Source organism: Telopea speciosissima, chromosome 11, assembly GCF_018873765.1.
Source record: "Telopea speciosissima isolate NSW1024214 ecotype Mountain lineage chromosome 11, Tspe_v1, whole genome shotgun sequence".
Classification (NCBI taxonomy): domain Eukaryota; kingdom Viridiplantae; phylum Streptophyta; class Magnoliopsida; order Proteales; family Proteaceae; genus Telopea; species Telopea speciosissima.
The window spans coordinates 36,963,356-36,976,385 of NC_057926.1; the positions used below are offsets into that span (position 1 = coordinate 36,963,356).

At 39.1% G+C, this 13,030-nt stretch overlaps 1 protein-coding gene across 1 annotated transcript in view; it reads left to right on the forward strand.

Annotated features, from left to right (window-relative positions):
* Positions 1-6,805: 6,805 nt before the first annotated feature.
* Positions 6,806-13,030, forward strand: part of LOC122645818 (WPP domain-interacting tail-anchored protein 1-like) — a 40,715-nt gene continuing 34,490 nt past the window's right edge. The window contains exons 1-3 of the mRNA XM_043839188.1: positions 6,806-6,832; positions 7,249-7,831; positions 7,983-9,181. Of these exons, the coding sequence (XP_043695123.1) occupies positions 7,267-7,831; positions 7,983-9,181 (1,764 nt within the window). The 5' untranslated portion in view covers positions 6,806-6,832; positions 7,249-7,266. The remainder of the gene's footprint in view (positions 6,833-7,248; positions 7,832-7,982; positions 9,182-13,030) is intronic.

Genomic DNA, 13,030 nt, shown 5'->3' on the forward strand with positions numbered 1-13,030 from the left:
AAATTGTATGTGATGTACGGTCTACCTTGGTGGTATGGGACACCTTGGTATCCGTCCATCATGTATGGTTTGCAGTCAACCCCATTCATTATTATTATTGTGTATGCTTGTGTGGCTTAGCCACTCATTGGGCTCAGTTGGAGCTCACTCCTCGAGGAAACATATTTTTTAGTTGATGCAGGTACATTCGAGCATGACGGCACGGAGTTCAAGACTCCTGATGAAGGTCATGAAGAGTGGTGGACTTCGGAGTATGAGGATCATGGACCGGAGTGCTACTGTGAGATGTGTTCCACGAGGGAACAGTGATTCTTGGCTGGTGGCCATCTTTTGTTACACTTTGATAAACTATTTTCTGATTCAAAGGTGTATTCTTTTATTCCTTTCTTGATAAGTGTATTTATTATACAGTGATAATACATAGATCCTGATTAGAACCCATTGATATGAAGGGGTAAATTTGAATAGACAATATTTTATATGCTATCACCTAGCTTCTGCTAACTCTGATGTTATTAATATTAATCCTTTCCTTTTACCTATTATTTGTCCTTGTGAATGAGTTAGTCTTGGGTACTGCATCAGTGATTCTGGTGGTTAGAGAGCTTATTGGTACGCTCCAATTGCATTCCCCGTGGTTCAGGGATGGGGGTGTGACAACATATCTTTGCCTTCTTGTATTAGTGGTCCTACCAATCACCTCACGCTGAAACCCATTAATCTTATAAGATTTGGTTCCATGCTGAGGCTCACTCTCTTGCACATTAGAGACATACAATCTGATTACCTTGTCAGCCTCAAAGATGTCAAACTGCTGCATCACAGATTGATCATCCCACACCTCCAAATCCTCATTCCCACCAGATAGTATAGTTTTGCATTTGAAAGTCACACCTCTACCATTTGGTATATGACCTAGGACTGTGCTGTAGATGTCATGTACCATATCAATATACCCATACCTATCTCTATCAACTATCTTATGTGACACATTCCCATCATAATAGTAATAAATTGTGAATAAATCCATCCTGCACTCATTACACAAATAAGCACATATTTTTTATAAAACACTCCACAAATAAGAGCAAAAAGAGGCATGTATGTCTACTATATGCAAGAGGGCAGAAGGAGGGGTGTGTGATAGGGAAAGAAAGATCATATTCCAGACCATTTAACTGACGACGACACAAGTGATCTCAATCATTTGGTTTGGCCGGGCTTTATTAATTTAGTCCTAAATGGAGTTCTAAATTATTCCTTGCCTAACCCATATTTAGTTTTCCAGCAAAGAGGGGAAAAATTCAAAATTAAAGCACTTTCTTAATACATAAACTACATGAATATTCCTACCAAAAGAAAAATACAAGAATGTTTCATCTAATCAGAGAAAGGGGGGGGGGGATGGTTCAAGTTCTTGATAATCCAAGATCCAAACCACTTCATGTGTAAGAACTTGTCTTTCTGTTCACGACTGGTTAGAGGGTCCTCATTAATCAATGAAGTATATTCCCTAAATAAGGGAGCAGAGAAAACTTACATAAAAAAGGACCCATTACTAAACTATCCGAAAAGGGTTAATCTAAGAATCTGAAATTATTGAACTCATAGTCCCCTCCTCCTTCTTCTTCCTATGGTCTCTCTCTCTCTCCCTCTCTCTCTCTCTCTATCTACATGGTTCGGCTGTTCATTGTTAGGATTCAGTTGGTTAAATCCAATTTAGATAAGAAATTGAAAAGGACAACTCTCCCTCCAAAGCTTAAACCAGCTTCTTAGACAAACTCAGCACACCCAACTCCATTAAACTTGTGTAAATTGCATTTACACAGGTAGGTTAGGGGAAAAAAATTCGATTTCAAGGAGTCTGGTTTTGTGAGAACTTACATTTGGAGTGAAGTCGTTCCTTCAGAGCTTCATCTCCTTCTCTTTGGTTGCCGGAATGTGTGCCAAGACGTGGAGCAGAGTTGCAGAGGTGAACCGTAAGTTGGAGAGATGAGTTTGAGCCGATGAAAAAGTTGGAGAGGTGATTTTGAGAAGTTGCAGTAGCTGATGCGAGCCGCCTTCTTCTTTGTTCGACTGAGGTGGGGTGCAAGCTTTCAAAGACAGAGAAGACAGAGAAGAGAGTGGGGTGCAAGCTTTCAAAGACAGAGAAGAGAATAGCAGAGAGGAGAAGCTAGACTGACGAAGACGATGAAAATAAGGGTTTTTCACTTGAAATGGGAAGGGCAACATTGGAATTAAATTTTAATTTACAAGCTGACGTCATTGTTTAACTGTTCCCAAGTGATGTCCGTTAGTTTTTGGGTTCAAACTCAAATTTTAGGACTTAATGGGTTGGCAGTAATACTGGGGTCCAACATAGGGGGGGGGGGGGCGCTGAAAATTTCCGTAAAATAAATCTAAATTGTATATCTAAACATTTATATGAGAAAAATTCTCAAAATTCTCTTGAAGGGCCTCAAAAACCCATCCCTCTTCTACCTGCCTAGATATCTAAGGAACGAACCCTTCAAATCCTCGTCTTTTGGAGTCCAAAAGAAATGCAAACTCCCACACACACATCATTCAAAGTTCAAACAATGGGACTCAGTAATGGATTCGATTGGGCTGTGCGAAGTGAGCTGCAAAACTTTCACCGCCATGAGAAAAAAAAAAAAAGGCAGCAAAAGAATTAGCCAACTCTTTCACGACTATGCTCGCCTTCACCTTCACCTTCCCCTCTCCGGAATATACCACCTTGAATGAGTTCAATCTTGGTGTTAAGTTCCCATATCCGTTCATCATCGTTCTGGTCCTCGCACCAACTGTCGTCTTGGAGTCTCTCTTACCTTCATTTCTACCTTTTCTTCTTCTTCTTAAATGAGTTCATCTTGTCACAGCCAGTAATAGGTGACAAGATGTACATTTGTTGAATGGTTGAGATTAATCTCATGGTTAATCAACGATTAATATTAAAGTACCTGGAAATAAGTTTGCAGAGTACGTCCTGCTACCACCCACCCTTTTTTTTTTATGCTTGTTGAAGTTTTGCTTCATAAATTTTTGATTTTGTATTTGGGGCAACAGTATTGTTTGAAATTGGAGATGGTGCATCAGTAGGGATTCTTTTGAGAGGATAAACCAGCAATTGATCTTCCCCTTTTTCAAACCCTAAACGATTTGGAGAAGATGAGTTGCAGGTTTTTTTTTTTCTTGAAGGGTCATTTTTGTTACTTTATCCCTTGAATTTAACACTGTTAGTCATAAATTGACGGAATAGGTGCATGTGTTAACGTTTGTGAACCTCAGGGGGGTACACAGAATTTTCCAAAACTGGAGAGTATGATTATACTTTCGACATACCTCAAGGGTGGTATGTGTAAATTACCCTTAATATAATATTTTTAACGCCAAAGAAAGTTTGCTTGGAATGTTCCTACTTTGTTGTCTTGGTACTTTTGTTACTCAAAGTTTGTAGAGAGTCACACTTTTCCATCTAACTCAAGCGCCATTAAGAGTCTATACCCATAGATGTGATGGATCTGGATCCTCTACTTCTGAGTTGCCCCTACTTCCACACACAGCAAGGTAGAAAAGACTACCTTACTCCCGCTCGGACAAGGTGCTCGGGCAAGGGTAAGGCGGTCTTTTTGCCGCCTTACTGTGTCTGGGGCACACATGACAGTACGGGCAGCTCAGCAATAGAGGAGCCTGACTCTAGATATGAATAGGGGTGTCAACCGGTCAGTCTCGGCTGGGCCTAACCGGGTTAATCATGCTCAAGCCCTGCACCATGACCGCCTGTTTAGCTAATTGGGCTGGACTTGGACAGACTCAGTCAAGCTTGGGCTATAATCGGGTCTTAATTTGGCCTTAAATGGGCTATGGGCCTGTTAACTCTAGACGGTCTTTAAACAGGCTCTATACGGTGCAGCCCTAGGCTAGCTCGAGAGTAAAATATTGGAAAATTAGAAAATCGATCTTGAATGAATTTGAACATGAATTCAATATACCCCCAATTATGAACCATGCAATGAGCCTGACGATAGCAAGACAATCGATCTTGAATGAATTTGAACAGGAATTCAGCATATCCCCTGTACTTCTACATCTCCGCCCCACTAATTTCTGTTTGATTTAGTAGGTTATTGCAAATATTTAGATTAATCAAATAAATTCATATATGTTCAACACCCAAAGAAAAAATCACAATTAGTTCACTAATTTGGCAGGTAAAGACTACAAGAAAAGTTAATTTCCTACAACCTCTCTGCTCAATGTGGAAGTGAAGAACAAAATTTGCCCATATCATAAGATTTTAGCTCATTTGATATTGACAGAAAGAGCCAAAGAGCTGTCACAAACAGATTGAAGTATCCTCTAGTGAAGTCTGTAACCACAGGTAAGGTGAGACACTTACAACAGTGTGGGATTATCGTACCCATGATAGAACATATCTTGGTGAGAGGGAAGGCGGGAGATTAAATAAAAAAAACCCAAAATATTAAAGGGTCGGGCTGGAACCAGTCAGGCTAGGTCGGGCCTAGAGTCGATTAGTCCGATTAGACGCCCGATGGACTAGGACCCCACACCTGGAACAATCAGTTATTAAATGTGTAGTAACCAGACCGGACTTGGAATTGACACCTCTAGGTAGAAGAGTCATGCTCCCAAGCAGGAAGTCATTCAAAACAATAAGCGATCTCTCGGCTAGGAATGGGGTTTGGTTATTGTATTGGACCGACAAAATCCCACCAGGTTTAATTAGGTTGAGCCCAAACATGTTGCAACAAATTCACAATAGATTCTGTGGAGCGTGAGGTAATAGCCAGAGTAGTAAGTTTACTTCACTATTTAACGGTTAGCTGTTTAAAAAAAAAAAAAAAAAAACAGATGTCTCTAATCTGTTGTTGTTTGCTTCCCCCCTCTCATTTCTTACTTACTTCCCAATCTCCATTCCTCGTTCAAAGCTTATTATTATACATTGTTTGCTCAATTCCATTTCCCTTCCTCGTTATAAAGAGAACGCCATTTGGCAAGCAGGAGCAATCGATGCAATAGCTTCGGTTAGAGCAAAGCCCAAATTAGCATAACCAAATCATTGTTTTGCCAATGATGGATTTCACACCAATGTATTCTTAAATGGTTAATGGTTATTGGTTGTCATATTTTCTCTTTTGAAGTTTATTCCTCCAAATATAACGTCTTGAACCCTAAGTATCTATAAATAAAATATGGGCAAGAGATCTCTACTTGGTCGCATGGTCTCTACACAAGCGTTTGGGCCAATGGGAAGCATGACTGGGTATCTACCCAGGGAGCAGAGACATCATTTCACGGTGCCCTGTGAGAAGGCATAGGAAACACCACCAAGTAGAGATCTTTTTCCCATAAAATATTCAAGGTTATAAAAAAATAAAATAAACGAGCTAATGGTTATTGGACCTAAAATCCTTTAAAAATAGGAAAAAAGATAAATTGACCTGTATTTTTGGTTATTTTATTCAACTACTATAGTGTTGTTCAAGAATACGTGTAATTTTTTTTTTTTTTTTTATGATCGAAGGACCTATATAATTTTTAGCATAAAATGTGTTATTATTTTTTAAACCATTGAATATATTTAAAAATATACAAGAACAACAACTCATCCTTATCCCAATCAAATGGGGTCGGCTATTGAATATATTTAAAAAATGTTAGAGATAGTACCTTGGTCAATGTGAAGAATTTCTCTTTTTGAGTAGGAGTTTCTAAAATGAAATGATTGATGCAAACAATCTGATAATTTTTTACCTATAACATACCTTAGTGTCAAATTTTATAGTCCATTTGAAATAAATAAGTCCATTATCTAAGGGATTTTTTAACTTTTTTTTGGCCCTATTAGTATCACATACTTTTTCTTATAATGAGGGTAAAATCTTGTCATTTTCACATGTATGCTAAAAAAACACGTGAGACAATAATAACTCTGAAAAATGATATGAAGGTAAATAACTTTCAAATTATTTTGAAAATCTTTTTTGGATAAAGGCTGACACGTTAAGCATTGTGCCAATTGTGTCTGTCCCTTTCCTCCTCTTGAAAAAGTCCCCTTCTCCTCCCATCCCAACCCCCCCATCGGTTGAGCTGTCCACCCATCTTTTTTTTGACTTTTGAAAATAAGGCAATGGACAATCAAAAGAAAGGTTATATGTTCTAAGATATCATTCAGAGAGTCTCTATACATAGGGCAAGAGATCTCTACTTGGTCGCATGGTCTCTACACAAGTGTTTAGCTAATCTAATGGGAGAACATGCCTGGTATCTACCTAGGGGGTAGAGGCGTCATCAGAGGGCATAGGAAACACCACTAAGTAGAGATATTTTCCCCAATAAATTTGATCTTGAAGGTTGCATTTGTAGCACAACGGTGGCTGCAAATCAATGGGACTGGTGTAAGTGTAGGAGGTCATGCGATTGACTCTCCAATTCCTCATCTGTGGTCCCCCACTCCCCTGGGCGGCTGTGTCTCTTGCGGACGGTGGGGATAGATCGAAACCTTCCATGGGACGGAGGGTTCAAATCTGTCCCCACTGCTCACCATACGGGTAACTGATCCTAGCTCCCCAACCCCTCTCTGGGCTACCATAGTGATGAGGCCACCTTGGTAAAAGAAAACAATGAGTGGTAATGTGGTATGCCGGCGTAGGACGGCCGGGATCTTTTTACCTCAATACGTGTCGTATAGTTAATTTGGGGTGTGCCAAGTCACTCCATAAAACAAAACAGGAAATTTAATGAGTTCTATGATCTGTTCTTCATTTCTTCAGGTTGGCTGGCACCAAGAACCCGCGAAATTCTTCATGAAGTACATGTTTCTGCACTTACTGCTTCTGTTTCTTTCAATTTAACATTTATTTTTGATCGTCATTGGTAGAATTTGCATAAAATCCTGAGATTTGATTTGATATTTGACTTCAAATTTGTTTAGGACAATTCTTTATTTTTTGCTTGTCACTTTTAAATTGGTTGAAGGGTTTTCTTCCTTTTGGGTGTGGTAAATTAATATGGGGTTTCCTCGGATTGTCGATTACTCTGGTTTTTGCTTGATTGGCTAGGTCGCAATGGATCATGGCTGTTGGTAACAAATATACAGTGGGTTTGATCATTGATGGGGTAGTAGGAAATCCTTTGGGGGTATCACGGATCTTGCTTGTGTTATTCTCTTGTTCTTTAAATCCTTTAGGAGAATTAAGGATTTGAGAACTTTTTTTTTTCCCCCAGGTTTTGAGCGTAATAGCAATGGATGCCAGTGCCGTTGAGCATGCAACTATTGCAATTCAGGACCCTGACGGTAGGGATCCAGAGTTGGAATCAGAGATTCATTACTCACAAGATGCTGGCTCAGCTACTGGAGAGGGGATGCGGGAACTTGGAAGCGCTGGAGAAGTTCTAACAAGAGTGGAACTGGATTTGGTTTTCTGTTCCGAGAAGTTGGTAAACTTGGATGTGCTTTTGATGCATGTGGCGGCAAGGGAAAGTGATTTTGAAGCTATAACCGTAGAGAGTGACGATGTTTCAGCCGACTCTGTTGAGAAGGCAATGGAATTCAATCTTTTATCTGTAGTCTTAGATTCAGAGGTTAGGGAGCTGGATAATTTCATGGAATATCTTGAAAGAGAAATTGTGGATGCCCGTCAGAAAATATCTTCGTGCGAGCACTTGCGAGATGCTTTCCCAGAAATGGAACAGAAGTTGCACGACTCTGAAGAATCTTTGAAGCAGTCGAAAGACCAAGTCTCTGAGTTGGGGACGCAATCTGCCAAGTTCCAGAGGACTTTGATAGCATATAGCGGGCTAGAAAATTGTAAGTTATATATCTTTGTTTCGTTTTTCTTTTTGGTGGGGTGGGTGGTTGGGTGGGCGGCCTTATGTAATCCTAAAATAGAAAATGGAGATCTGCCATAAAAGGGTGGTTAAGTTTCTGATTTTCCTCTTTGTTGCATACATGTATACAGGGAATGATGACAAGGGTGCTGAGTTTTCTGAAAGCAATCAATTTTCAAACATTAATTCCAAGTTGAAAATGCAGACTACTGAACAACGAAGACATATTCTGAGCATGCTGGAGAAATCCTTGGCAAGGGAGCTTGATCTTGAAAAGAAGCTATCAGAATCAAGACAAAATGAAGAAGAGCTGAAATTAAAGCTACACTCTATGGAACAAGAAGTGTTCTGTGTGGAAGAAGCTGAGGAGATTGTTTTGGAGAGATTATTTGAAGCAGAGAGTACTGCTGAGATACTGATGGGAATTTCAAAAGAAATGATGGGTCGACTCCAGATTGTTCAGTTTAATTTAAATAGTGCAGTTAAACGAGAGAATGAGATGAATTCTAAACTTAAGGTTTCCATGGAACAGGTAAGTGCTAAAGAAGCTTCTTTTCAGAAGCTTGAATCCAGCAGTACGGATCAGACAGCCAGCCTAAAAGCCGACCTGAAGGAAGCTACGGATAAATACATTCTTGCAAATTCCAAGGTCTTCACTTTAAGCGAAAAAGTGAATTCACTTGAGGAGCAACTGAAAGAATCTGAGATTAAGCTGCAGAATGCAAAAGCTTCCTTGGAGGCAAGTCTGGAGCAGAATAATGTTTTTAATTCTGAAATATGTGACATGGAAAATGTAATTGACGATCTGAAAAAAAATGTTTCTGAAGCTGAAAGTAAAGCAGAGGGTGCTGAGGCCAAGTGTTTGCTTTTAACAGAGACTAACTTGGAACTTAACCAAGAGCTGGGTCTTCTTAAGAGCACTGGTAGTAACACAGAGAAGAAAAACTTTCTCGAGGAGCAGTTAAGGGAAGCTGATATAGAACTGCAACATGCAAAGGCATCTGCTGAAGCAAGTCAGGAGCAACAGAATCTGTTGTATTCTGCAATTGAGGATATGGAAAATTTAATTGCGGATCTGAAGTTAAAAGTTTCAAAAGCTGAAAGTAGGGCTGAAAGTGCAGAAGCAAAGTGTATTCTATTGTCTGAAACTAACATGGAAATTAATGAGGAATTGAGTTTTTTGAGGGGTAGAATGGATTCCTTGGAGTTATCTTTACGTAAAGCTGATAATGCAAAAGTAGCAACTGCAAAGGACATTAGCATTAGGACCAAAGTTATTACGGATCTGGTCATGCAATTGGCAAGGGAAAGGGAGCGTGTCCAGAAGCAGGTCTTAACTCTTCACTTTACTTGTCCCATTTTCATTGTTAAAAATTGGCTGATAACTGTCTCTTCCAGGCATTCATTCTCCATGTGTATATAGTATATATGAGTAAAGTTTCTTCTTGCACTATATTTTGGAAAATTACATAATCCAAAACATGTAACTGATGGGGCCGATTGAAATGGAAAAATAATCAGGTAGTTACATCCCCCCCCTTCCCTTTGAAAAAAAAGGATGCTATTGCAAGATGGAAATATAAGATTGTATTCTCTTATAAGTTGACTTAAAATCATGGTTTATACCCTTTGATGAGTAACACAGGATGCACAATCTTTCTTTTACATTTGGTATTTGTAGTTCAGACTAAGGAGAAAGCTGGACTGGAAACCATTTATGACCAAAGAATATGTTATAGAACCCATTCTTTTGAGACCAAAAAGGTTGAACATAACATAGCAGATGTGCTCGATAATGGAATTGTGAGACGTAAAATGTGTTTAGGGAGAGACCTTCCCTTATGAGATATTAGTTTATTCGTTTATCAAGTGTGCTGGGAGGCACAGGGCCTTTCCCCTTGGGGGTTGTACTTCTACTGCCTGTTCTTTATCGATAAATTCAGTAATTCATGCGGGGCGGGTGGGGTGGGGTGGGGTGGGGTGGGGGAGGAAAACTGAATTCATTTCCAGTGGTATAATGCAATCTTATATTTCCATCTTGCAGTTTGGAATGGTCAACCTTGGAAGTATAACATGGATGTTCTAACCTTTGGGGCTTTCTTGAAAGATGCTAGAACAAAACTTTTTGATGATCCTCATTTTAAGTGTTACTATTTTTTACCATTCTGCAATGTTGTCAAAGGAACTATTGTGGTTGCAATATGGTTGCATGACTGAAGTAATCATAATTGTGGTTAAAAACCATAGTTGTCAAGGCGTCCAGGCACCCTTTGCTAGAAAGGCGCCTTGGTCGCCTTGGCAACACCTTGATGCCTTGTTGGTGTCACCTAGATTTTCCCCCCTCCAACGCCTAGGAACACCTAGATGCCGTGACAACTATGTTGGACACTCTTTTGTTACAATTATAATATATTTGCCTGAATTATTGGAATATATGTGTGCTTTGATATTCTTTTGTTGGTCATTTTAGATCTGCCTTTTGAAGCTAAAAAGATTGTGGAAAAAGCAAGGGCGAAGAAATATGAAGATCTTTATAACAATTTGAGCACAAAAGAAGGGGAAAAAGCTATCGATAAGATAGCTAAAGTGAAGAAAAAGAAAGTGTAGAGATCTCTACCATGTTAGATGTATTAAAAGTAAAGATGGTAAAGTACTAATAAGGGATGAAGACATTGAGAAGAGATGGGAAGGTTATTTCTGTAGACTACTAAATGAAGACACTTCGAGTAATAGTGTTCCGGAAGACTAAATTACACATCAAGACATCACATGTCATAGATATATATGAAAAATTAGGGTGCCTGAAGTAAAAAAAGGTTTTAAAGAGGAAGAAAGTAGCATGGCACAAGGTCCAGATGAAGTCCCAATAGGGCTATAGGAGTGTGGAAGAGATTAGGAATTTGTGGTTTTTCTTGGCTGACCAAGCTATTTAATAAGATTATGAGCACAAGGAAAATGTCAGATGAATGGAGAAGAAGCATCGTGGTTCCGATTTACAAAAATAATGGTGATATTCATATTCAGAGCTGCAATAATTATAGAGGCATAAAACTAATGAGTCATAGTATGAAATTATGAGCAAAGGTTATTAAAACCTAACTGAGACAAAAAACTTCTATTTCAGAGAACCAATTTGGTTTTATGCCAAGAAGATCCACGACAAAAGTTATTTACTTAGGAGAATCATGAAAAGATTTAGAGATTGTTAGAAGAATCTCCAAATAGTCTTTATTGACCTAGAAAAAGCTTATGACAAAGTCCCTAGAGAGTTAATTTGACAGGTACTAGAGAAGAGAAGTGTTTTAAGTAAATATGTAGACATAATTAAAGATATTTATAATGGTGCGGTGACAAGTGTAAGAACTGTGGGGGGGGGACAAGGTAGTGAATTACCAATTACGATTAGGTTACATCAAGGATCAGCTTTAAGTCCTTATTTGTTTGCTTTTATTATGGATGATTTAACCAGAAACACTCAAAATGAGGTTCCTTGGTGTATGCTTTTTGCTGATGATATTGTTTTGGTGGATAAGACAAAAGCAGGGATTAACGCCAAGTTGGAGTTATGGAGATTGTAATAATTGTGAAAAAGAAGAAGAAAGAAGAAGAAGAAGAGAGGAGGAGGAAGAAGAGCTGCTGCACAATTAGGAGCTACAGTCGTAAAAGAGACTACTCCTAAAACAATATATTATATAGGTTTAGACAAATAAATTGCAGAGACAAAAATACCCCTACAAAGAAGAATCGTGAATTAGAGCTAATGCTAGCTAATTCACGATTCCTCCCCCTTACATAAATCAACTCCTAACACTCCCCCTCAAGCTGGAGTATAGATGTTAATCATGCCTAACTTGGTACAAATATAATTCACTCTCACGCTCCCCAAAGACTTGGTGAACAAATCAGTAAGCTGCTCCCCAGTGCGAACATGATGAGGAGAAATAATCCCTTGCTGCAGCTTCTCACGAACAAAATGACAATCAACCTCAATGTGTTTCGTTCTCTAATGAAACACAGGATTCTCAGAAATATGAATGGCAGCTTGACTGTCACACCACAATAGCATAGGAGAATCATCACCAAATCCAAGTTCAGTCATCAATTGTTTAATCCACATTAGTTCACAAGTGCCATGGGCCGTAGCCCGGTACTCCGACTCTGCACTAGATTGAGCTACTACAGTCTGTTTCTTGCTTTTCCATGAAACTAAGTTCCCTCCAACAAAGACATAATAGCCTGAAGTAGACCTTCGATCAACAGGAGATCCTGCCCAATCGGCATCAGTAAAGCCATCAATCCTTCTATGGCCATGATTAAAGAACAAGAGACCACGCCCTGGATCCTACCCGATGAGGAATTACTTTGGGGAGGATCTGGAGGCGAAGAAGACGTGGTAGAGGTTGCTAACCGGTTGTTGTATTTCTTGAAAGGTATACTACGATGGGTTGGCCCATCGAAAGAATGATGATGAAACATAGTAAGTGGGTTTGTTAGAGGTGGCACAACCGGCAAAGAATCCTGCACAGAAGAAGTGTCGACAATATAAAGAGGCAAATCATCGGCCAACTCTGAAACGGACAGCGAGGACTCAACAAATGGAGTGGATTCAAAGAAAGATACATCTGCGGTAACAAAGTATTTCCTTAAATCAAATGAATAACAACGATAACCCTTTTGAGTTTTAGAATATCCTATAAAAAGACATTTAAGAGCTCTAGGATCCAACTTAGAGCGACTCGGACGATGATTCCGAATAAAACAAACACTCCCAAACACCCGTGGGTGGTAAGACAAACAAAGGTTGAGAAGGGAACAACAAAGAATACGGAATACCACCACCTAAAATTGAAGAAGGCATGCGATTAATAAGATAACACGTAGTCAAAACATCATCAGCCCAAAAGATTTTAGCCACTTTCATCTCAAATAAAAGAGATCGAGTGACTTCCATCAAATGTTTGTTCTTCTTTTTGGCTACACCATTTTGTTGAGGTGTATCCGCACAGGAGGACTGATGAATGATCCCATGCTGAATCATAAACTCATTAAACGGAGCAGAGAAATACTCTTTTGCATTGTCACTACGAAGAATTTTCAATGATGTAGTAAATTGATTCTGAATTTCAAGTACAAATGCACAGAAAATGGAAAATAATTCAGAACGATCTTTCATTAAATA